We start from the raw sequence: 26,280 nt of genomic DNA on the forward strand, positions 1-26,280 counted from the left end.
AGGAGAGAATTGCATTGCCTGCTGCAGCATCTGATCTTGCAGCAGTAACCAGGGCATTATGGTTAGAAAAAGTTTGTACAGAGGACCAAGTTGCCACTCTGAAGATCTCTTCAACTGGAACATCTTTAAGTAAGGCTGTAAGTAAGACGTAGATTGTACTTCTCTAAAATGTGCTGTCACTCTTAAAGGATGTAGAACATGAGTCCAAACATAACATATCGTAATATATCTCGAGATCCACTTGGATAGTCTGTTTCAAAATTCCTGATCCCCTGTTTCTATCTGCACTGGATAAAAAGATTCTAGAACAGGGGCTCCCAACTTTTTGCCTGCATGACCCCATTTTGAGACTTGTTGTTTCCTATGACTTCAAACAGCAACAAAGCAACAGTAACCAAGGAATCCAAGGAATTTACAAATGAAGATGTTATTTAATGCTCTCTAATATAACACATGGGCTTATAAAACAGCTTCTCAAAGTCTGGCAGTGTAGAAGCAATTGCACATCTAATCTCTGATGTGACATCAATGGTAGATCAATGCACAGACTTGATGGACACATGCACTGAATCAAGCTTCACACAAATACATGCTCATGAATGGCAACACCAGTTACAAGATACGTGTTGAGAGTGCTGGATATTCATTCTTAACAGTGAACCAGAACTTCGGGAGAGAAAATTGGGTATATATAACTTTCAAGAATGGAGCACGGTAAATTTTGATGAGCAGTTCCTTTTGAGCAGTTCCTTCTGGCAAATCTATGGCATAAGGGTTGCACTGAAAGGGGTTTGCATCCAATCATACTTTGTCACGTCCAGTTTGGGTATAAAGGATGCAAATGGTTCTTCCAGCCAGTTGAGATGCTCAGCCGTCATCCATGTGGGAGACTGAATAATTTCATCATCAGCCAGGAACTTGAAAAGCTGTGGGAAGGATACAATATATTATATTGACTTCTTCAATAGATTATTCTTCCAGAAAACAATTTTCTTCGTGAATCCTGTGATTCAATCACTCAGCTGAAAGATGTGGGTGTTCCTTCCTTGCAGCCCTGTATTAATTTCATTCAATTTCCCAAATATGTCTCTAATATAGACAAGAAGGCATTCCTTCCTTAGGTCACATAGAAAATCCACAAATTCTCTCTTTTTGCAGTCCATTGCATAGGCACACAGCTCACCAACAATTCAAAAAATTATACCAGTATTTTTGCTCTTGAGAGCCAACAAGCTTCAGTGTGAAACATGTCATGATCAGACACCATTTCTTCACACAGTTTTGCAAACAGATGCACATGAAGAGGCTGAATCTTGATTTAGTTCACAATAGATAAGACTTGCTGCAAAACACCACATAGCTCTGGACTCAGAGCTTTAGATGCCAGTTGTTCTCTGTGAATCACCCAGCAAGTCCACACAACAGACAGAGAAACTTTCTTTACAAAAGCCCACAATCCAATCTTCTGAGGATGACCCCATTTGGGGTTGTGACCTCTAGTCTGGGAAACTATGGTCTAGAAGCTCTTCTACATGGTCGGGTCTTCTCTAGATAAAAGGCCAATGCTCTCCAGACAACTAGGGTCTGGAATATAGCTTCCTGACTAGTCTGATGTGGCTTTGGGGGGGGGGAAGCTGAATAGTTTGATTTCCATAACTGGTGTTCTTCAACATGTGTTGTTCAGGTCCATTCCATATTAGGTGTGTGCGCTCGCCACATGCACCGGTGCCGGAATGGACATGAGCAAGCACTCGAAGAAGAATACAAAATACTGATCATACAATATGTAAAAACCTCAGATGGGGCTATAGCAATATTTTCTCTGTAGTGAATACTGTAAATGGGAGGACTATCATTAAAGCTCCCTATTCTCTAAACCTTCAGACAGAAGTGATGGCCACCAGGAAGGTGGTCTTCATTGATAAATCTAATAAAGAACATGTAGCAAGTAGCTCAAAAGGATGTTTCATGAGGCAATTCAGAACTAGATCGATGTCCCAGTAGGGTCTCTTATTTGTGGAGAGAGATTCAAAAGACCGCACAGGAATCTTGCCATGGGTGGGTGACCAAAGATTTAAAAAACCCTATGGCTGAGTAAACACCTGTTATTGCAGCTAAGTGAATCTTGATGGAATTAACAGAAAATACCAATGTTTTCAGCTGCAACAGATAATCCAATACCACAGGAACAGAAGAGCAAGTCAGGAAGATCTGACTATTATTACACCAAATATGATATTCTTTCCATTTTTGGAGGTCAGTATTTCTTGCAGATTTTCTCCTACTATTTAATAAAATGTGTTGTACTTCTGATGAGCAGGATGTCTGTAAGTCTGGAGAATCACTGAGGAACTATGCTTGGAGCATTTATCAGTGTCGATAAATGCAAAGTAGTGCACACTTGAAAACATAATCCCAACTATACATATAAAATGATGGGGTCTAAATTAGCTGTTACCATTCAAGAAATATCTTGGATTCATTGTGGATAGCTGTCTGAAAACATATACTCTAAGTGCAGTGGCAGTCCATAAAGCTAACAGAACGTTGGGAATCATTAAGAAAGGGATAGATAAGACAGAAAATATCATATTGCCTCTATATAAATCCATGGTACACCCACATCTTGAATACTGCATGCAGATATGGTCGCTCCATCTCAAAAAAGATAGTGTGATAGACCCAGGCCAGTTGGGTACAGCAGAGTAATAGAAGGCAGATATACTGACCACTGGATAAACAGTTTTCTGTTCCCTGAGTGACCAGAGCAGGGGCTGCACTAGAGCAATCAGGAACCTGCTAGAACCAGTTAAGACAGGCAAGCTAATTAAGACACCAGGAGCCAATTAAGAACATACTAGAATCAATTATGGCAGGCAGACTAATCAGGACACCTGATTTAAAAAGGACCTCCCATCAGTTAGTGAAAGGCATGCAAGGAGCTGGGAGTGAGAAGGCTTGCTGCTGGAGAACTGAGGAATACAAGCGTGATCAAGCTTCAGGAGGAAGAGCCTTCTGTGAGGCCTTGGGGAAGTAGCCCAGGGAGTTGTAGCTGTCACGCAGCTGTTACAGGAGGCACTCTAGACAGCTGCAATCCACAGGGTCCTGAGCTGGAACCCGGAATAGAGGGTGGGTCTGGGTTCCCTGCATCTTCCCCAACTCCCTATTTGATATAAGAGGAGCTACCTGGACTGTAGGTCCCACCAGAGGGGAAGGTCTCTGGCCTGTCCCCCAACCTAGTAGATTGTCCAGCAGAGACTGCGGGGATTGTTCTCCTCCTTTTCCCCATGCTGGCCAGTGATGAGGTTAGCTGAGTGAACAGCAGATTTGAGCCACCAGCAAAAGGGGCCAAACTGAGGGCTGCCGTGAATTTCTGAGGCGAGCAAATCCGCCAATAAGCACAGGATCCAAGGCAGAGGAACTTTGTCACAGTATATTGGAATTGGAAAAGGTACAGAAAAGGGCAACAAAATATTTAGGTGTATGGAACAGCTTCCATATGAGGAGAGATTAATAAGACTGGAACTTGTCAGCTTGGAAAAGAGACTACTAAGGGGGGATACACTAGAGGTCTATAAAATCATGCCTGGTGTGGAGAAAGTAAATAAGGAAGTGTTATTTAGTCTTTGTCATAACACAAAAACTAGGGGATCACCAAATGAAGGTAATATGCAGCAGGTTTAAAACAAACAAAAGCAAGTATTTCTTCATACAATGTACAGTCAACCTGTGGAACTCTTTGACAGAAGATGTTGTGAAGGCCAAGACTATAACAGGGCTCAAAAAAGAACTATAAAAATTCATGAAGGATAGGTCTATCCATGGCTATTAGGCAGGATGGAAGGGATGGTGTCCCTAGCCTCTGTTTTCCAGAAGCTGGGAACGGGTGACAGGGGATGGATCACTTGATGAGTATCTGTTGTTAATTTCCTCTGAAGCACCTGCCATTGGCCACTATCAGAAGACAGGATACTAGGCTAGATGAACTTTCAGTCTGACCCAGTATGGCCATTCTTATGAGCCTCAGAATCTGCAAGTTGGATGAAGTGTTTGATTGGCATCCTGAGTAAGCAGACAAGCACTGATCAGAAGCCATCATAGAGGGAGAGACATAAGGTTTATTAGATAGAGATACTAGACCTGTCTTGGTCACACTGATACAATCAATATGACCCTGGCTTGATCTTGTTTGATCTTATTGAGAAACTTCAACAACAATGGTGTTGGTGGATACGTTTATAAAAGAAAAACATCTCCAAGGTATTGGGGATGGATACCTCCTCTGGAACAATACTTGATGCACTTTGTTTTGGCTGCTATGGCAAACATATCAACCTCTGGGAATCCCTAAGCTAAGAATACTGTATAGAGGACTCATGAGTCTAGTTTCCATTTGTAATTTTGGAAGACATGTCTGCTGAGGTAGTCTGCCATGCTGTTATGAACACTGGGAGGTAAGAAGCTGAGATCACTGTGACTGGCTATGCTCTAATTCAAGAGTTTTATCACTTTGGCACAGAGTGATAGGGAACAGGCTCCTCCCTGATGATTTATATAATAAATGCATGCCAAATTGTCATCATTTTTATTGACTTGTATCTGATTAGAGGTAGAAAGTGTACATAAGCATTTTTGACCACTCTCCATTCCAGGTGATTGAGGTGGAGAAGCTGCTCTTCTAGTGACCATTTCCCATACACCTTGTGAGGTCCCAGATGTGCCCCCCAACCCAAAATGAAGTGTTTCATGTTATCACTATGGTAGGGGGATTCTGAAAGAACGGAACACCTTTGCGGGTTTAGGTCAGCTCCTTCCATCAGCAGAGTGACTGTAGAACTCATCTGAGAACAGACACTAACCTGCCTAGACTGTGCGTGTTTGGTTTGTAAACTGTTCAAAGCCATCCCTGGAGACCTTGGAGATGTAATCTGGCATGTTCCACTACAAAGATGCAAGATAACATGTGACCCAGCAGTTGAAGGCAATCTATTACTGTTACTTAAGGACTGTCCTGACTCCTTGAGATGACACTTGGTACTAAGAAATATCTTCTAGAAGGCAGGTACACTCTGCCTGTCATTGCATCCATAGACTCTCCTATGAAGCCTACACTCTGTACTGGGGTCAAAACAGACTTCTTGAGGTTGAGTTGAAGGTCCAGGCTGTGGAAGAGAGAACACATTGCCTTTAAGCCACCAACTCTTCCTGATAAGATTTTCCCTAATCAACCAATTGTTCAGATACAGAAAAACGACTGTACCCAGATGACATTGGTGGGCAGCAACTACCAACGGAATCTCTAAGAATATCCTTAGGGCAGAAGATAGGTTGAAAGCAAACATCCAGTATTGGTAGTGTTGCTTGTTGTATAGAAAACAAAGAGAAACCTTGCATGAAGGGCAAATAGAGACATGAAAATATGTATCTTGTACGTGGGGAGTCATGAACCAATCTAATGAGGGAATTATTGTTGCAAGAGTCAACATCCTGAATTTCTGCACATATTTGTTTAGAGATCTGTGGTTTAAAATTGTGCTCCACCCTTCATTCCTTTTGGGGATCAGGAAGTACTTTGAATAGAATCCTGTGATGCACAGGAACTGGTTTTATTGTCCCTAAACATAAAAGTTTGCTAAAGTCTGCCTTCTTGAAATCCACTGTCTTTATTTTGCTGTTCTCCCTCCTACCATTCCTTAGAATCATGAACACTATAATTTCATGATCACTTTCACCCAAGCTGCCTTACACTTTCAAATTCTCAACCAGCTCTTCCCTGTTTGTCAAAATCAAATCTAGAACAGCCTCTCCCCTCATAGCTTTCTCCACCTTCTGAAATAAAAAATTGACTCTAATACATTCCAAGAACTTGTTGGATAATCTGTGCCCTGCTGTGTTGTTTTCCTACCAGATATCTGAATAGTTGAAGTCCCCCATCACCACCAAGTCCTGTGCTTTGGATGATTTTGTTAGTTGTTTAAAAAAAAGCCTCATTCACCTCTTCTTCCTGGCTTGTCTTGGGAAGCATGACAACCGTAGACAAGATGCTCTTCTCATTATCACTTCTCATGAGATAGATCATGCTGCAATATTTGCTGCATCCAAGGAGGCCTGGAGCAATGTCTTTTGCCAGGAGCTGACCCTCTTGTATAATGGCTTTAAATTGATCATGATGTTCCTTTGGCAGATTATCAGTAGAGGAATTAAATTTGTTGTAATTCAGATAGTCATATTTGGTCATGAGTGCCTGATGATTGGCTATTCTGAACTCAAGTGACTGAAGAGTAAGATTTGCCACCAAAAAGATCTAGCTTCTTGTGGTCCTTACTGTGCGGGGTGGACATTGAGTTATATTAAGTTATGCGGTAGCTGGGTTTTGCCAGATAATTTTAATAGGTTACATGAGATCTTCGCTGACCAGAATGGCAATCCTCATGGATGTTGAAGTATATAAATCTTCAAGTTTACGGTAGGATTCCTGAAACTTCTCTAAAGGAATCTGAAGCATGTCAGCAATTCTAGATCCTGGCGCTGCCTGAAGTCATCCACCATAGGAGGTGGTAGAGGCATCACAGCTTCACTGGGTGATGAGGAGGAAATATTAGAAAGAGATGTCATCTCCTTGTATGCCCTTGATTCTTGCTCTTCAAAGATCTCCTCTTCTGGCACATATGGTGGTAGAGATGGTTGAGGGGAATGGGCCCTTCTCTGCTTTCTCTGGTGGTGCAAAGACTTTGATGCAAACTCTTGACAACAGAATGTCCCCGGGTCCCAAAAAGGCCATTGAGACCTGTGTGTTCTACAGTAAATAGGGGAATCCTGTTCCAATATCTGAGAGTCGAGGAGTCCTCTTCAACATACTCCAAGGAGTAGAATAACCGTTCAGCTTGTAAAGTAGATGATGGTGAATATGGTACACTAGATGATAGAGAGGTCAGTGATTGAATAAGTCTTGGCATGGATAAACCCTCAATACCCCTTAATAGGGGAGACTACAGCACCAAAGATACTATAAGGCCCTAAGAATATCTAAATCTTTGTGGTACCGATGGCATCAAAGACGGTTCTGAGCGAGAAGCTGTGGAGGATGGCTTTGGTTCCAATGTGCCGATACTGAGCACTTGGCATGAGAGAGTCTCAATTCTGATTCCATTGGTACCGTAGGTAATTGACCAGTCTTCTGTGTTGCTGATACCAACAGTTGTTCAGGAATGAGTTTAGAATTCCTCTCAGAAGAGTGTCTGCAGCTCTGGGTACAGGTACTCCAGCTTGGTACCAATTCTGTCTTTGATGAATGACTCTTTGAAACTGTCTTCACTGCCATTGCAGTACCAGAATCACTTGCAGCCTGCATGGATTCTCCTTGGGACCTGCAGTCTCCTTAGCCCTTTTATGCAGTGGTGACTGAAACATCCTTGGAAATTTACTCATTACCTCTTTCTGCCTAGAGGCAGATATCAAAGCTATCTTTTGAGGATTTCAGTCCCACAGACACAAACGGTACTGCTATGTCCTATGTCTCTAGCAATGTCCCGTGGCACAGATTTTGAGGTGGACAGGGCACTAGCTGTACTAAGATATCTATGTACAGTGGGGCCCTCCATCCCTGGACTCAAAGCCAGTGTTAAGGCTTGCTCCATTGGGATCTACTTATGAAGGAAGTGTAGATCTTGCACTTACTGGGAATGTACACATCTCCCAAACAGCAGAGGCACTGAGAATGTCTGTCACTGCTCAGGATAGCTTTGCGGCATCAGAGGCACCTTCTAAATCCCTGGGACCCTGGCATTCCTGAGCAAAATAGCAAAAGCTTCCCTTTCAGGGGGAAAAGATTTTAAAATCTATATATCTATATTTATCTAAAAATTGCTTTTCAGTTTTTTAAAGGAAAAAGGAAAAGAAAAAAGAGGAAACAACTTTTCCCACAACACTATGAAATAACTAACTGTATACTAACTAACTGCTAAATTGAATACCAACAAGAACATGGTCAAATCTCCAATCAAAGGTGCAGGCAAACATGAAATGGAGCACCCACAGGGACACTATTTGAAAAAGAATCTTGTCTCCTGAAGTGTGGGGCTTTGCCCTGGAATCACCAGCACCAAAACTGGACTGCTTTTGAATTTCAGAGGTAGGAGCATTAACCCATTAGTGATGAATGAGGGCAGAAGCTGTGCAACAGAAAGAGATGCTTGGCACATTTTATTCATTGTACAGCACCATGCATATCTTCAGTGCTATCAGAATAAAGATAATTAAAAAAAAACCTTAGTGAAGAGACTTCTGTGAATTTCTCAGCAAACTTGACTTATATTCTATGTTAAAACCACCTGGTTATTTGGCACTCCAGTCCAGCAGACTGGAAATTCTTCCACAGCTCCATTTGAATTGAAAATGGGAGGCTTTTACAGAATTAAATATGAAACAATCATATAATCAGTACAGTAGCCCATGTAATACTTATTTTGCCATTAAATTCCATTTATTTTACACTGTCCCCATACTTTCACTTTTTGATATGCCATGGATTTTTTTGCACTGATGATGCATAATTACATCATAAATTCAGTTTCTGCTCAAATGATTAGCTGTGAAATAGTTAGTTTTGGACATTTACATTTAGCATCAATAGTGCATTGAGATGAACGCGGGCAATTCATACCTCTCAGGGTTGTTGTTTCTGGCTCTATACACACTCAAGACTTGTCTTCACTGTATTGTTAGCTCAAGGTATAACTCGAGTTTTACTCCTAACCTACTTCTGGTCCACACACAAAAAATCTCTAGCTTGAGCTAGGTGTCTCTTTTAGCTTGAACTAACTGGAACGTCAGGGGGTATAGGCTGAAACTCAAGTGCTGCGGAAGCTCAATCTAGTAATGAAATGGAGATGCAGCAACCTGAGTAACAAGAACTCATCAACTGTTCATCCAGGTCACTCTGTAACACTAATCAAATCACTCTGTGTAACAGAGAGTTTTGTTGTTTCAAAATGTGGTCACTCTCACTTGATTAAGGCTCCAGTGGAGTAATTTGAGTGTACCAACTCAAGCTATCAGTTACAGTGAAGACAAGCATTCAGGCAGATATCACTGTTTTAGTTTAAATTTAGTTTAATTCAGCTCAAGATTTTAAGGTAATCTACTCATCAGTGATGGGTAGCAACTTTTGTGGCTGCAGATTACATGGAGCCTGGACATTAGTTAACTAAGGATTAAGACAGTGTGAATTTGACACAAAAATATAGCATTGAGAGATAAATGCCATGAGGCATAGTGAGAAAGTTTATGTTAAAAGCAATGACAAACCACTGACATGATACCTGTAACTTTATTCACTGTGGATGAGTTTCTTCTATCCTTACTCATGCTGAATAGTACAGTTACCCCTTTTGAACCGCGTGGTTAGCCAAAATTTGTTCTTGTGGGTTGTTTCCATTAGAGGAAGAAATTGGTGATGGAGTCAGGTATTTATTTAATGGAATCTTGTTTTATTTACAAAGAACATACACAAAGTCCTGTTTACTTGAACACTTTAGGTTTCAAACAGGAGACAGTTTCTATGCTCACAGTTGCAAACTCCTTTCCAGTCAGTATGTATTGAGCTCCAAAGCTCGCTCTCTCCACTTTTTCTCAGGGTCACACTACCAGGGCCTCTCTGCTCCTTCTCTACTTCTGTGGTGTTTCTGCTCCTTATCTCACACATACAGCACAAAACAGCAGTCAAACCAACCTCACCCTTGTATTCAGGTTTAGGCCATCATGAAACCCCTCCACCTACAGTTAAGATTCCTGAGTGGCCTTACATGTGGTTTATCTGTGTTTTAGGTGGTGGCTCCTATTATTTCAGCTCTCTCTAAACAAAAGGACATTTAATTGTTCCTTCATTTATCCTCAGTGGAAAGTGGCTGTTATGCTCATCAGCTCCACTGAGGTTTTACCCAACCTCCAGAATAACAATACCTTAAAGAAGGAATAATCCTACTGAAGTCAATGAGGTCTATTTGTGGAGCAAGATACTACTCACTGTAAGGCTATCACAGTCTGGCTTCTAAGTAGTCCCAGTTGTTTAACTGGGGATATTTAAGAAAATTCTGCTTAAGTGAGTAAGAGTTATATGTCTATTTTTCCTTTCTTTGGTGAATTCTGAGGTAAAGACAAAATTTTTAATTGCAGAATTTATATTCTCCTATAAGCTTAATTCTACTTCAATTATAAGGCCTTTAGCCTTTATGAGGCAGCAGAAAGAGCAATGAACTAGACTTCAGAGAAAAGAGTTTTCTTTGTTAAATGTTTGCCATTTGTTCCACGTTTATACAGTCATAGCACTTACTGTAAGAGTACGAAGATTCTGTTACTTCTTTGTTTTTTGCAGTCACAGCAGCATCAGTTAGATCCATTACGTTCAACTAAAAGAAATGGCAATATTTACAGTGTAAGTTTCTGGGTAATATAAAAGCTAGATTCTCTTGCCTAGTGGTGAAGATTTGTCATGGACTTTTTTAAAATAAAAAATCACAGAGCATTCACAGTAAATTTAGTAAAAGTCATGGGATTGGGGAAAAATAGTGTATAAAGTCATGGTATGAAAATTCAATGGTACCTCTTTAAATATAATATACAGAAATCCCTCCTCTGCCTCCTGTATGCCCCGCTGAAGTGGCATCAACCACCTGCAGCAGCACCCTCTGCCCCAGCACAGTAACACTAATCCAGGCTTGGTGAGGAGGAGAGGTTCCGGATGCTGCTGGAGAGTGAGTCTGCCCTGCCCTCCCGTCCTGCAGGGCTGGGCCCAGTTCCCCTCTTTGGGAGTCACAGCACTGCTCTAGTTTGGCCTAATCACCCTCCATAATCACGGAGAAAGGGCTGAGCCAAATTTGAGTGAGTGGTGCTGCGACCCCAGAGCCAGGACCAGCTCTATGGGACAAAAGTTACTACTGCAGGATGAGCTCGCTCTCCAACCTCCCTGTTTCCCTCTCCAGGGCCTCCCCTCTGCACTGGCTGGCAACCCACCTAGAGACTTACCCCCGTAAACCACTGGTGGGTCACAAACCACTATTTGGAAACGTTTCTTTATTAAAATCACAAAGAAAAGTCATGGACAAACAGAAAAATCATATATCCAGATGTTTTTACCACTGTAACAAACCTGCAACCTTACTCATACCAGTTATACAACAGAGGGATATTTAAAAGAAATACAAGTCTTTCCCTTCCATTCTATTATTAAGAAGCTTGTCTGACTCAAATGTGTGTAAAATTCAGGGTATCCAAACATTACTAACAAAACAAAGATGAAGGTCAAACATTCTGGATGTTTTGTTTTCTTTAAACAGTCGCACAAATAATCGCACAAGTCACTCCCTGCTTGATACTGTGAACTAGTAGGAGAGGTTACTCACCTTGTGCAGTAACTGGAGTTCTGTGAGATGTGTGTCGCTATGGGTGCTCCACTTCTGGTGTGCTTGCATCTTTGCACCTTTGATCAGAGATTTTTTTTTATAGCAATTCCCAATTGGCCGACGCTTGCACCCCACACATCCTTGTGCTCTGCACTGAAGCTATATTGGGCTGCATGGCAAAACAGTTATCAGCTCCTTCTCCACCACAAAGACCCAGAGATTCCAAAGCAGAGGGGAAGGAGAGCGGGTAGTGGAGCACCCACAAGGACACACATCTCAAAGAAATCCAGTTATTGCACAAGGTGAGTAAACTCTCCTTCTTCAAGCAGTGTTCTTGTGGGTGCTCCACTTCAAGTGACTCCTGAGCAGTACAACCTTTATGCAGGTGGAAGATTCAGAGCAGAGTCCAATACAGAAGAGAACTGCATTGCCTAGAGCATCTGCTTTTGCTGCAGGTAACAAAGGATAATGATTAATAAAAGTATGAAAAGATGACGAAGTTGCTGCTCTACAGATGCCTGCAATTGGTACATCCTTAAGTAAGGCTATAGATGTAGATAGTGCTCTTGTGTACCGTGTTATCACTCTCAAAGAGGGCTGAACATTACTTCTGTCATAATCTTAATACAGCCAAAAATCCATTTGGATAACCGCAGTTTAAAAATGACTGAACCTTGTTTTTGTCCGCAATGGATACATGTAGTCTAGGAGATCTTCTAAATAGTTTGGTCCTAACTAGGTAGAAGGATAATGTTCTCCTGATATCTATGGCGGGGTAGTCAGAAGGTAGACCGCAGGCCAAATGCAGACCGCCAGATGCTTTTGAACAGACCCTGAAATCTTTTTCCTTACTTATTATCATTATTATTTTATTACTTTCTCTGGAGTCTGGATCATGATTATATCTTGACCAAAAAATTTCACCCTTGACAAAAAATAATTGACTACCCCTGATTTGGTATGGAATATGGGTTCTTCAGTAGTCAAGTGAGGTTCTGGGGGGAAGAAAACTGGCAGTTGAACAGTTTGATTAATATGAAATTCTAAGGACACCTTGGGTAAAAATCTTGGATGTGCCCATAGTGACACTTTCTCTCTGGTAAATACCATAAACGGGGGGTCTGCCATTAAGACCCCCAATCCTCCCCCCCTTAGGGCAGAAGTGATTGCTACCATGAAGACTGTCTAAATTGATAAATCTAATAAAGAACACATAGCTAGTGGCTCAAAATAATGTTTCATAAGGCAATTAAGTAGTAACTTCAAGTTCCAGCTTGGAGTAAGATCTCTGATTTGTGGGGAGATATTCAATAAACCTCTTAGGAATCTTGCTCAAGCTGGATAAGCAAAGAATGAAAAACCCCCTACAGGCATGTGAAAAGCTATTACTGTTGCTTAAGGAACCATAATAGAATTCATAGAAAGACCCAGTATTTTCAGTTCCAATAGGTAATCCAATACCCTGGGAAGAGGAGAGTGAGTTGGCGAAATCTGATGACTGTTACACCAAAGATAATATCCCTTCCATTTCTGAGGCTAAGCATTTATTGTTGATTCTTTTCTACTATTTACTAAAACATGTTGTACCTCTGATGAATGGGATATCTCTATTTCCGAGCACTAATGAATCATGTTTTGGAGCCTGAGAATCTGCAGGTTGGGGTGAAGTGTTCAACAGTCATCCTGGGTCAGTAGGTGAGAACTGACTGAAACCTCCATGAAGGGCAAGAGGCAAGTAGGATCAAATAGGGATACTAGACTTGTCTTGGCCACACTGGTCCAATCAATATAGACAGAATCTGGCTTGATCTTACTGATAACCTTTAACAGTAATGATGTTGGTGGATAAGCATAAAGAAGTCCTTTAGTTCATGAGATGAGGAACATGACTCCTATGAATTGGGGATTGAGCCCCCCTCTGGAACAATACTTGATGCATTTTGTGTTGGCTACCGCAGCAAACAGATCAACCTCCAGGAACCCTCAGGCTTAAGAATATCCTGCAGAGGACACTTGCATTCAGTTACCATTTGTAATTTAGAAAGAAATGTCTGCTGAGGTCATCTGCCATGAATAGTCTGAATAGTGTGAAGGTAAAAATTTGAGATGACTATTTGGTTGGCTATGCACCAATTCCTGAGTTTTATCGCTTCAGGACAGAGAGATGGGGAATGTGCGCCTCCCTGACATTTTATATAATACAGCCACATTATCTGTCTTTATCTTTAATGACTTTGACTTGATTAGAGGCAGAAAAGCATAGGTATGCATTTTTGACAGCTCTCAATTGCAGAAGATTGATGTGGAGAAGCTGCATTTTCCCAGTACCTTGTAATGCCTCAGATGTACTCTCCCAACCCAAAAGTAAAGCATCTGATGTTATCACTAGGTAGGGGGAATCTGCAAGAACACAACATCTGCAGGTTTTGGTTGGGTCCTTTCACCAGTTGAGCGATTGTAGTACCCATTGGGGAACAGACAGTAACTTGCCTAGACTACGTTTGCTTGGCTTGTAAACAGTTTGAAGCCACCTCTGCACACCTCAGAGATGTAATGTGGCATGCTGCCCTACACAGATGCAAGATGATGTGTCCCAGCCGTTGAAGACAATCTCTTATTGTTACTTGAGGACTGCTCTTTGATACAAGTCTTTGATACGAGATTCACAAGTATGAGAAATCTGCTGGACAGTAGGTAAGCTCTGTCTGTCACTGCATCGAGGGAAGTGCCTATGAAATCCTGATGCTGGAGTGAAGTAAAAACAGACTTTTTAATGTTCATTTGAAGGCCTAGACTGTGAAACAGGGAACATGTGATCTTTACTTCCTGATAGAATCTGCCAACCAGTCATCTAGGTATGGGAAAACAATTATACCCAAACAACACAAGTGAGCAGCAACTACAGACAGAATCTTTGAAAATATTGGCTCTGAAGATAGGCCGAAAGGGAGCACCCTGTATTGGTAGTATTCCTTGTTTATTAGAAAACGAAAAAACCTCTTTTGTGAAGTAAAATCATGACATGAAAATATGTCTGGTTTGCGACTCCTGAACTACAAATCTCCTATTTCTAATGAAGGAATTATTGCTGTAAGAGTCACTATTCTGAATTTTTGTTGCTTTACATATTTCTTTAGAGACCTGAGGTCTAAAATTGGCCTCCATCCTCCATTCTTTTGGGGATCAGGAAATACTTTGAATAGAATCTCCTTCCCACAAGAACTGGTTCTATTGCTCCTACACTTAGAAGAGAGGTCATCCCTTGCTCTAGCAATTGATGGTAAGGGGTCCCTGAAAAGGGAAGGGGAGGGGAGAAGAGTAGTAGGGATAGATTTGAAATGGATAGTGTAACCAGAAGTTATGGCTTCCAAAACCCATATGCCTCATGTTATATGCTGTCAGGACTCACAGCCTGCAACAGAGGTAGTCTATGGGCATGTCATCAGTGCAACTGGCCTGAAGCAGGCTGCCTGATTAGCCATGCAACCTGACTGGCTGCAGAGGCCAGCAGTCTGGCTCTTAAGCTAGCAGCAGCTCACTGACTTCTCAATGCACACTATGCTTGCTCTTGCATTACTCTGTTCCTGCTTTGCCCCCTGCCTTGCCCCTGCCCTGAACCCCACCTTGTCTGATACCTTGCTTGCTCCAGTTCCTGACCTCTGTTTATGACCCTTGACTCTAGCTCCTGACTACGGACTCTGGCTCAACCCTGGGCTTTGGTACCCAGTTCCTGCCTACCGGTTTGACTCTTGGCTTTGCTTCCCAATGACTGATTATGGCTCTGACCCCAGGCACTAGGCATGCTGCCCACTGGCCACTAGGCCAGATCACCCTCATCTCAGTCAGCTAACATATGCTTCCATGCATCCTGAAAAAGGGAAAGGAGGCATCCAAAAGGAGGGAGGAGGGTAAGACCTTGTCAGCTGGACAGTTGAGTCTTTGGACCAAGCCATCAAAACTGTCACCTGGAGGAGAATATGTAGCTGAAGGAGATTTCTTTTTTGGTCTCTTGGCCGGGGGTTCAGAGGGTCTACGATATGTTGAACACGGGGCTGGGCATGCTCATTGCACCATCTGAGAACTACTAAATCTCCTTTTTATTTACAGGAATGTAAATCCCTAGGGATTGCAGCATGACTTTTGAGTCCTTTTAAGCGTGGAGCGTTGTATCTGTCAAGTCCTCAAAGTCCACAAAGACTATAAAAGGGAAGTTCTTTGACAGTATTCTGAACCAGTCTTGGAAAGCCAGACAGCTGTAGTCAAGATGCTCTTCTTATGACCATTGCAGTGGAGATAGTCCATGCAGCAGTATCTGCTGCATCTAATGATACCTGGAGCAAGGTCTTTGCTAGGAGCTGACCATCTTGTATAATGGACTTAAACTGGTCCCGACGTTCTTTTGGCAGATGCTCAATGAAAGAATTGAATTTGTTATTTTAAAGTCATATTTGGCCATGAGCCATTTGGATTGCTATCCTGAACTGAAGTGTGGCTGAAGTGCAGGATTTACAGTAGAACCTCAGAGTTACAAACACCTCGGGAATGGAGGTTGTTCATAACTCTGAAATGTTCGTAACTGATCAAAACATTATGGTTGTTTTTTCAAAAGTTTACAATTGAACACTAACTTAATACAGTGTGACAAAGTTCCTCCTCTACCTTGGTGGTCCTGCGGTTATTGGCGGATTTGCTTGCCTCAGAGATTCACGGCAGCCCTCAGTCTGGCCACTCTTGTGCCTCAAATCTGCCGTTCACTCAGATAACCTCATCACTGGCCAGCATGGGCAAAAAGAGAAGAACTCCCACCATCTCTGCTGATCCACCACGTAGGTTGGGGAACAGCCCAGAGACCTCCCTTCTGGTGGAACCCACAGTCCAGGTCAACTCCTCCTGTGTCTGATCTGGAGTTGGGAGGTTTGGGGGGAACCTCGGCCCGCCCTCTACTCTGGTTTTCAGCCCGGGGCCCTGTGGATTGCAGCTGTCTAGAGTGCCTCCTGTAATAGCCGCATGACAGCTACAACTCCCTGGGCTACTTCCCCATAGCCTCCTCCCAACACCTTCGTTATCCTCACCACAGGACCTGGTGTCTGATAACACTTGTACTCCTCAGTCCTCCAGCAGCATGTCCTCTCACTCCCAGCTCCTTACACGCCCCCCTACTAACTGATGGGAAGTCCTTTTTAAACCAGGTGTGCTAATTAGCCTGCCTGCCATAATTGATTCTAGAAAGTTCTTAATTGGCTCCTGGTATCTTGATTAGCTTGCCTGTCTTAATTGGTTCTAGCACGTTCCTGATTGCTCTAGGGCAGCCCCTGCTCTGGTCACTCAGGGAACAGAAAACTATTCATCCAGTGGACAGTATATTTGTCTTCTACCAAACTCCTGTACCCCAGTGGTCTGGGTCTGTCACAACAGCTTTGAAACTTTACTATGTAGAAGAAAAATGCTGCTTTCCCTTTTTTAAAAAAATAGTTTACATTTAACACAGTACTGTACTGAATTTTTGTGTCTCTCTGCTGCTGCCTGATTGTGTACTTTCAGTTCCAAATGAGGTGTGTGGTTAACTGATTAGTTTGTAATTCTGAGGTTCCACAGTATGACCAAAAAGACTGAGCCTCTTGTGGTCCTTCCTGAGTGGAGTGGACTTTGAATTATGTTGTCTGCCTCCACTACTACCACAGAAGATCAGCTTGGTAGGAACTTAAGTTTCCAGAGATACCTGAAAGTTAAGACAACATAAGCAGGCTATCCACTGATATTCATCAGGAAAATAGCATGTGAAGTGGAAGGAGTACAGAGAAAATAGAAATTCCAATTCCATAGCTGGAACATAATATGTTTTATTTGCCCTCTTGCAGGTAGGCTCTATGGCAGCAGTGGTTTGCCAAACTGTCTTAGCAGACTCCATAAGAGCTTCAGTGACTGGAATAGGACTCTTCATAGATGCTGAAGTGCGTAAAATATCAAGGAGTTTATGGTGGGACTCTTGAATTTCCTCCAATGGAATCTATAGTGTCAGCAATCTGCTCCATCAGTTCTTGAAACTGCCTTAAATCATCCACCACAGAAGGTAGTGGAGGCATGAGAGCTACATCAGGAGATGAGGAAATATTATCCTTATTAGTCCTTACCTCTTACTCCTCAAAGATCTCTTCCTCTAGCATAAGTGGTGGTAAAGGGGATTGAGAAGAATGGGCTCTTCTCTGCTCCCTCTGGAGATGCGAGGACCTTGATATAAACTTTTGGTGGTAGAATTCCCACAGGTGCCAGCAAGGCCCAAATGTCATAGGTGGAAGCAGCCATCTGTGTACCTGCCATGCGGGTGTCACTTGAGGTCTATCCTCCTTTAATATATCAGTATAGGAGGGAGAGCGATGTGACCTAGAATCAGTAGGGGAAATTTGCACCAAAATTTGAGAGTCTGGTGAGTCCTTTTCTATATATTCTAAGTGGGGAGACAGCTGTTTGGCTTCCAGAGTAGATAAGGGCCAGTGTGATACTCTGGGTGACAGAGAGAGCAGTGACTGGGAGAGACATGACATTGACAAACCTTCACTTGTTAAGAAAGGAGACTCTGGCTCAGAAGATATTTTCAGATCTATAGGGTACCATAACTCTTGCAGTTCTGATGGTATCAAAGACTGAGTTGAGTGGGAACCTGTGGGACAGCTTTGGTACTGATGCAGCTGGTATGAAGCACGTGGAATGGGATGCCCTCAGTACTGTAGGTAGGTGAGCAGTCTTTGGTACTGTTGATTTTCTTGTTATAGGTACTGAGTGTTGTTCAGGGATAGACCTGGTTTTTTTCAACCCTGTCTCTGCTGCTCTGGGTACAGGTATCCCAACCCATTACCAAGTCTATCTTAGATGTCTGACTACTATTTGCCTTTGCAGTACCAATCTCACTTGGAGCGGCATTGAACTCCCCTTGGGACCTGAGATCTCTGTAGCCTTCTCGTAAGATGGTGACCGAGATTTTTATTGAGATTTATTCCTTACCTACTTCTGCTTAGAGACAGATGTAGATGAGGACTTCAGTACTGTAAATGTACTTGGTGCTGCGATACCGCCTATCTCTCCACTGGTCTCCAGTGCCTGAGATGTTGATGTGGACAGAGCACTAGTTGTTTTGGGAAGTCTATAGGAAGGTCCTCTGCTTCTGGATCCAAAGCTGGATGTAAAGATTGCTCCATCTGTAGTAGTTTAAACTTAATTTCTCTTTTTTGGGGGAGGAGGGGGGAACACCTAGCCTTGAAGGAAGTGCTGATTCTGTCTTGGGCCAAAGGCAGTTGAGAAGGAACTGAGGGTGGTTTACCTCATAACTTCAGTGCAGAGAATGAGGTTGTGTGGGCACAAACGTGGACAGAATGGGCACTGCTACCAAAAATCTCCGATCAAAGGCTAAGGGCACAAGTGCACCCACTGAAGTGGAGCACCCAGAGGGACACTACTTGAAGAACTGTGGGATCTGTTGGAGGTGGAAAGGTTAAAGCAAAATAAATAAAATAAATAGATACTCTTTGGGCTAGATTCCAGGCTTGCTGTTATTCAGCCACTCAAACCTACCAATTACTTCACTTTCAGACCAGGAGGAATTGGCCCTATGCAGTTACTGGTGATAGGAGATAAAATATATACTTTTACCATGTATAAATTTATATACAAATATATAATAGAGGAAAGTAACATACACAAATACAAAAACATACACAGCTCAGGAAAGTAACATACACAAATCTGAGAGTCCAGCTATTCCCTTAGATTTGTGACTCTTGTGCCAACTGAGATAACTTGTTATATGTGTGGCAGCTGGAGACCCTGCAAACTAGAGTCATATGCAGTTGAAAGATTAGTGGCTTCAATCTCAACAGTGATGAAGCAACAGTCTATTTCAAATTTTAACTTTGGAGTGAGGTGGGGAGCTTTTTAATTTCTACCTTTAGATTTACTAATTTACATTTATTGTGTTTGGTTTTCAAAAATATTTACCAAATGCAAGAAATGACAACAAAAAATGTTAACTGTAAGCAAACCCTCTATGCATATGTTCAGCTCCATATCAAGGGTTACTGACTCGTGCAAAACACAGCACATGCAGAAAACATGCACATCACATATGACCAGATATATTAATGCATTTCTGACTTCTCCCTTGCATATAGTATTTGCTGCTTGAGCTCAGGACTTGCTACCCTTCAGAGGAACTTCTTTGAGCACAGCAATAAGCCACAAACTATTTTACCTGTAGGATTGGGCCATAAGTATATTTGTTAGGATCTTCAACCCCACCCTGTCCTTTCTACACAAGGTAAAAGGACCAAAGAAGATTAAAGGAGCTTTAAAAGTCCCCATTCAGTCTGTGAGAAGATTCCTTCAGTACAAGAATTAAGGAACAAAGCTGTGAGGTTTCCTTCCAAAACCCCCCTCAACAAGCTTTGGTGAAGGAGCATGTCAGGGGCAGGGCCACAGCACAGAGTACTGCGAAGATTCTGGGCAGTGAAATAGCCCATAGGAAAGCCCCAGAAGGCTGCCATAATTTAGGCAGGGCCCCAGGGCTGCCTAAATTATGCCAATGGCCACACCAGCAGAGGAGCACAGGACCACTAGAGCACAAAGATGGCTTAAAGCCACCTTAGCTCCACTCCCCCTGGGCTGAGAGTTCTGCAGCACAAATTTCATTCATTAAATATAATTAAACATAGCAGCTTGAAGATTAAAAAGCACAGCTACTTTTGGAACCAGCAACATTTGCATCTAAAACAGGGTCATTGATTTTTTTTTTTGGAGGCTTCCATATTTGTGGGACAGTCCCAAATTTTATGTGTGATTAGGATCTGCAGCTCTCTGATGGCCAAATCTTGATCCCATTATAGTCAAGGCAAAACTTTTACTGATTTCAGTCAGAATTAAAATTCGGCCAAAAGAGCATCAATTGACATTTTGCTTGCTATCCTCCTCTTCTTTCCCATCAAGGATTATTGCAGTGAAAGGAGAGGTTTCGGGGGGAAGAGAGCCCAAATAATAGCTTGCCAGCCTCTCAAAACCTAACAGCTGGCCCACTTTAGAAGTCAAGATTAGGTCATGCAAGACTGTAACATATTCCTTATAATCATTAAAATAACAACTGAACTCACAGTGTAAGCGTCCTGGATTCTTGTAGCTGCATCAGTGTTTGACTCCTTTTTTTTAGATTTTTTTGTTGAATGTTTTGCAAATGTTCGAACTGCTGATGCCAATAATCCATCAGACCACTCCATAGTGTTAGGATCAGTCTGTCCATACAGCTCACCAACACTGACACACTTTGGGTTTATAACAAAAGTATCCACTTTTCCTTTCTTTGGTGCATTCTGAGGTAAAGACTTTTTTTTAAATTGCAGAATTTGTATTCTACTATTAGCTTAATTCTACTTCAATTATAAGGCCTTTAACCTTAATGACTAACAGATTGCAACACCATTTATACACCACAAAGGGTCAAATCTAACAATTCTTAGTGAAGCCCTGATTCAGCAAGGTACTTATGCATGTGTATAACTTTAAGCATCTGTGCAGTCCCACTGATTTAAATGGACTAACTCAAACATGCACATAAAAGGTTGTTGAATTTGGCCCTGAGTTCTTACTCAGGGTTTGTCTATACTTGAAATGCTACAGGAGCACAGCTGCACCATTGCAGTGCTTCAGTGTAGATACTCCCTACAGCAATGATAGGGGTTCTCCTGTTGATGTAGGTAATCCACCCTCCTGAGAAGCGGTAGCTAGGTCAAAAAAATAAATTCTTGACCTAGCGCTGTTTACACTGTGGGTTAGGTTGGCTTAACTACATTGCTCAGGAATGTGGATTTTCTTTTTTACATTCCTAAGCGATGTAGCTGGGTTGACCTAACTTTTCAGTGGAGACCAGGCCTCAGTCAAATCTTCCATTAGCTTCATAAGGGATTCAGGGACCTTGGCAATAAGGTCTGAAATGCACCACAAGTGTGTTTAATTTACATTCAAACAGCATAAAGAAGCTTTATTGAGTTTTTAAACACAGTAAGTCTGATATTAGAAAAGCCACATTATCAGAGTTTTTCTATTGAAGATTAATTTAGCATTAATTTAATTTTGATATGGTGGAAATGTGAGCATTAAAATATTCTAACCTTCATGATATTAGAGCTTCAAAATAACACAACACTGAACAATAAAGTATGACATTTATTTTCATACTCAGTATGTTGATTAAAATTTATATTTATTTGTTTTCTTATTCAAAAGTAGAGCTAGGTAGTGCAATGGGTTAATGAACTAGCCATAGACTCTAGAGGCCTGGTTTCATAACTTGCTACGTTATAAGTGAAAAAATAACTATGTGGTCTATACCTAGTTCCTACTTGACATTTGCCTTCTTTGCAAAACCACCACACAATTCTAGTAGTCTAGGACTGAAACAACTAGATCTGTTGCAGACTTAGATTAAAGTATGTGGGTAGCTTGCACAACCACTGCTGATACGTTAGTCTGTCAGGTCAGTGAGAACATCCATAGAAATTTTAAAAAGGAAAAAATTTGTTCTTTAATGGAAGAATACAATGAAAAACCTTGATTACTCACCTTTCATAACTGTTGTTCTTTGAGATGTTTTGGTGGGATAACTCGCATGACTGGAATACTGTCACGGATGGATATAAACTGTTCAGGAAGGACAGGCGGGGCAGAAAAGGTGGGGGAGTTGCATTCTATGTAAGAGAGCAGTATGACTGCTCGGAGGCCCAGTATGAAACTGCAGAAAAACCTGAGAGTCTCTGGATTAAGTTTAGAAGGGTGAGCAACAAATGTGATGTTGTGGTGGGAGTCTACTCTAGACCACCAGACCAGGGGGATGAGGTGGACGAGGCTTTCTTCAGGCAACTAACAGAAGTTAGTAGATCACAGGCATTGGTTCTCATGGGGGACTTCAATCACCCCGATATCTGCTGGGAGGGCAATACAACAGTGCACAGACAATCCAGGAAGTTTTTGGAAAGTGTAGGGGACAATTTCCTGGTGCACGTGCTGGAGAACCAACTAGGGGCAGAGCTCTTCTTGACTTGCTGCTCACAAACAGGGAAGAATTAGTAGGGGAAGTAAAAGTGGATGGGAACCTGGGAGGCAGTGACCATGAGATAGTCGAGTTCAGGATCCTGACACAAGGAAGAAAGGAGAGCAGCAGAATACGGATCCTGGACTTCAGAAAAGCAGACTTTGACTCCCTCAGGGAATGAGCAAGATCCCCTGGGAGAACAACATGAGGGGGAAAGGAGTCCAGGAGAGCTGGCTGTATTTTAAAGAATCCTTATTGAGGTTGCAGGAACAAACAATCCCGATGTGTAGAAAGAATAGTAAATATGGCAGGCGAACAATGAAATCCTTGATGATCTTAAACACAAAAAAAGAAGCTTCCACAAGAAGCGGAAGATTGGACAAATGACCCGGAAGGAATATAAAAATATTGCTCAGGCATGCAGGAGTGAAATCAGGAAGGCCAAATCACACTTGGAGTTGCAGCTAGCAAGGGATGTTAAGAGTAACAAGAAGGGTTTCTACAGGTATGTTAGCAAAAAAAGGTGGCCAAAAAAGTATGGGCCCTTTACTGAATGGGGGAGGCAACATACTGACAGAGGATGTGGAAAAAGCTAATGTACTCAATGCTTTTTTTACGTCTGTCTTCACGTACAGCTCCCAGACTACTGCACTAGGCAGCACAGTATGGGGAGGAGGTGACCAGCTCTCTGTGGAGAAAGAAGTGGTTCAGGACTATTTAGAAAAGCTGGATGAGTGCAAATCCATGGAGCCGGATATACTGCATCTGAGGGTACTAAAGGAGTTGGTGGATGTGATTGCAGAGCCATTGGCCATTATCTTTGAAAACTCATGGCAATTGGGGTAGGTCCTGGATGACTGGAAAAAGGCTAATGTAGTGCTCATCTTTAAAAAAGGGAAGGAGGATGATCTGGGGAACTACAGGCCAATCAGCCTCACCTCAGTCCCTGGAAAAATCATGGAGCAGGTCCTCAAGTAATCAGGAACAGTCAGCATGGATTCACCAAGGGCAAGTCATGCATGACAAACCCAATTGCCTTTTATGATGAGATAACTGGCTCTGTGGATGAGTGGAAAGCAGTGGATGTGTTATTCCTGGACTTTAACAAAGCTTTTAACATGGTCTTCCACAGTATTCTTGCCAGCAAGTTAAAGAAGTATGGGTTGGATGAATGGACTACAAGGTGGATAGAAAGCTGGCTAGATCATCAGGCTCAACGGGTAGTGATTAATGGCTCAATGTCTAGTTGGAAGCCGGTATTAAGCAGCGTGCCCCAAGGTCGGTCCTGGGGCTGGTTTTGTTCAATATCTTCATTAATGATCTGGAGGATGGCATGGATTGCATTCTCAGCAAGTTTGCAGATGACACTAACCTGGGAAGAGTGGTAGATATGCTAGAGGGTAGGATAGGATACAGAGGGACCTAGACATATTAGAGGGTTGGGCCAAAAGAAATCTGATGAGGTTCAATGAGGACAAGTGCAGACTACTGCACTTAGGACAGAAGAACCCCATGCATTGCTACAGACTAGGGAGCAAGTGGCTAGGCAGCAGTTCTGCAGAAAAGAATGTAGGGGTTACAGTGGACAGAAGCTGGATATGAATCAACAGTGTGCCCTTGTTGCCAAGAAGACTAACAGCATTTTGTGCTGTATAAGTAGGAGCATTGCCATCAGATCGAGGGACATGATCATTCCCCTCTATTAGGCATTGGTGAGGACTCATCTGGAGTACTGTGTCCAGTTTTGGGCCCCACACTACAAGAAGGATGTGGAAAAATTGGGAAGAGTCCAGCAGAGGGAAACAAAAGTGATTAGGGGGCTGGAGCACATGACTTATGAGGGGAGGCTGAGGGAACTGGGATTATTTAATCTGCAGAAGAGAAGGATGAGGGGAGATTTGATAGCTGCTTTCAACTACCTGAAAGGGGTTTCCTAAGAAGATGGATCTAGACTGTTCTCAGTGGTACCAGATGACAGAAAAAGGAGTAATGGTCTCAAGTTGCAGTGAGGGAGGTTTAGGTTGGATATTAGGAAAAATTTTCACTAGGAGGGTGGTGAAGCACTGGAATGAGTTACCTAGGGAGGTGGTAGAATCTCCTTCCTTAGAGGTTTTTAAGGTCAGGCTTGACAAAGCCCTGGCTGGGATGATTTAGTTGGGGATTGGTCCTGCTTTGAGCAGGGGGTTAGACTAGATGACCTCCTGAAGTCCCTTTCAACCCTGATATTCTATGTGTTGCTCATTTCCATTCCATTGTAGGTGTATGTGTTCATCACATCCACTGGTCCTGGAAGTTTTTCTCTCAGTGGCATCCGTAGACTGGCTCTGGTGCTTTCTGGAATGGCATGCACATGTGCCGGTATAAGGGGCACAGCTGGCCTCCCCTTCAGTTCCTTCTTGCTGGAACTCCAACAGAGGGGAAGGAGAGTGGGTCATGGAATGGACATGAGCAACACATATTGAACAACAACAGTTATGAAAGGTAATAGTTTTTTCTTTTTTGAGTGCTTACTCATGTCCATTTCATTGTAGGTGACTCCCAAGCAGTACCTCTGGAGGCGGAGGTGGGTAGAGTTAATGGAGTGTCAACTGCAACACAGCTCTGCCGAAGCCAGAATCATCTCTGGCCTGATGGGTGATGGCATAGTGCATCATGAAGGTGTATACTGATGACCATGTCATGGCTCTGCAGATGTCCTGGATGGGGACATGCACCAGGAAAGCAGCCGATGATGTCTTAGCTCTTGTGGAATGAGCTGTCATTATCGGGGGGCACAGCCTGTTCTCTCTCTTAGCAAGTTCGGATGCATGTAGTGATTCAGGACGAAATCCTCTGAAAAGACACTGGGAGGCCCTTCATCCTGTCAGCCACCGCAATGAAGAGTTGAGTAGATCAGCGGAAGGGCTTGGTGAGCTCCATGTAGAAGGCCAGGGCATGCCTAATGTCTAGGTTGTGCAGATGCCTCTCCTCATTGGACGTGTGAGGCTTTGGACAGAATACCAGGAGGTAGATATCCTGGTTGACATTCAACTGTGATACCACCTTTGACAGGAAGGCTGGATGGGGATGAAGTTTTACCTTGTCCTTGTAGAACACTGTGTATGGGGGCTCCAGTGTAAGAGCTTTAATCTCAGAGACTTGCTTCGCAAATGTAATAGCTACAAGGAATGAGACCTTCCAAGACAGGTGTGAAAGAGAGCAGGAAGCCAGAGGCTCGAAGGGAAGGCCAATGAGCCTGAAGAGGACCAGGTTGAGATTTCATTGGGGAACTGGATCCCAAAGCGGCGTGAAAAGTGTTAAGGCCTTTCAGGAACCTGACTGTCATCTCATGTCAGAATACTGATAGACCCTGGATGTGAGGGTGGAAGGCTGATATGGTCGTCAAGTGCACCTTGATCGATGAAAAGACAAGGCCCTGGTGCTTTAAAGTGAAGAGGTAATCCAGGATGGATTGTAGAGATGACTGGACCAGAAAGATATTCCGCTCCAACACCCTGCAGGAGAAGCGCTTCCACTTTGCCAGGTAAGTCACTCTGGTGGAGGCCTTTCTGCTTTCTGAAAGAATCTGCCAGACCTGACTAGAGTAGGCTTGTTCTTCAAGATTCAGCTACGCAGCATCCATGCTGTGAGGTGGAGAGAGACAAGGTTCGGGTGCAATAACTGTCCATGATCCTGAGAGAGCAGGTCTGAGCAGTTAGAAAGTGTCCATGGGGCTGCTACCGCTAAGTCCATGAGTGTGCCGAACCAATGCTGACAAAGCCAACCTGGGGCTATCATAATGACTCCCACCTTGTCTTAATCTTTGGGAGGACT

The 26,280-nt window shown here is 42.8% G+C and overlaps 1 protein-coding gene across 1 annotated transcript in view; it reads right to left on the reverse strand.

The window, feature by feature from the left end:
• Nucleotides 1–26,280, reverse strand: part of DNAH14 (dynein axonemal heavy chain 14) — a 551,687-nt gene that overhangs the window by 210,831 nt on the left and 314,576 nt on the right. The window contains exons 40-41 of the mRNA XM_043511487.1: nt 20,534–20,749; nt 10,331–10,406 (exon numbers count right to left, since the gene is read on the reverse strand). Coding sequence (XP_043367422.1) covers nt 10,331–10,406; nt 20,534–20,749 — 292 coding nt within the window. The remainder of the gene's footprint in view (nt 1–10,330; nt 10,407–20,533; nt 20,750–26,280) is intronic.

Source organism: Dermochelys coriacea, chromosome 3, assembly GCF_009764565.3.
Source record: "Dermochelys coriacea isolate rDerCor1 chromosome 3, rDerCor1.pri.v4, whole genome shotgun sequence".
Lineage (NCBI taxonomy): Eukaryota > Metazoa > Chordata > Testudines > Dermochelyidae > Dermochelys > Dermochelys coriacea.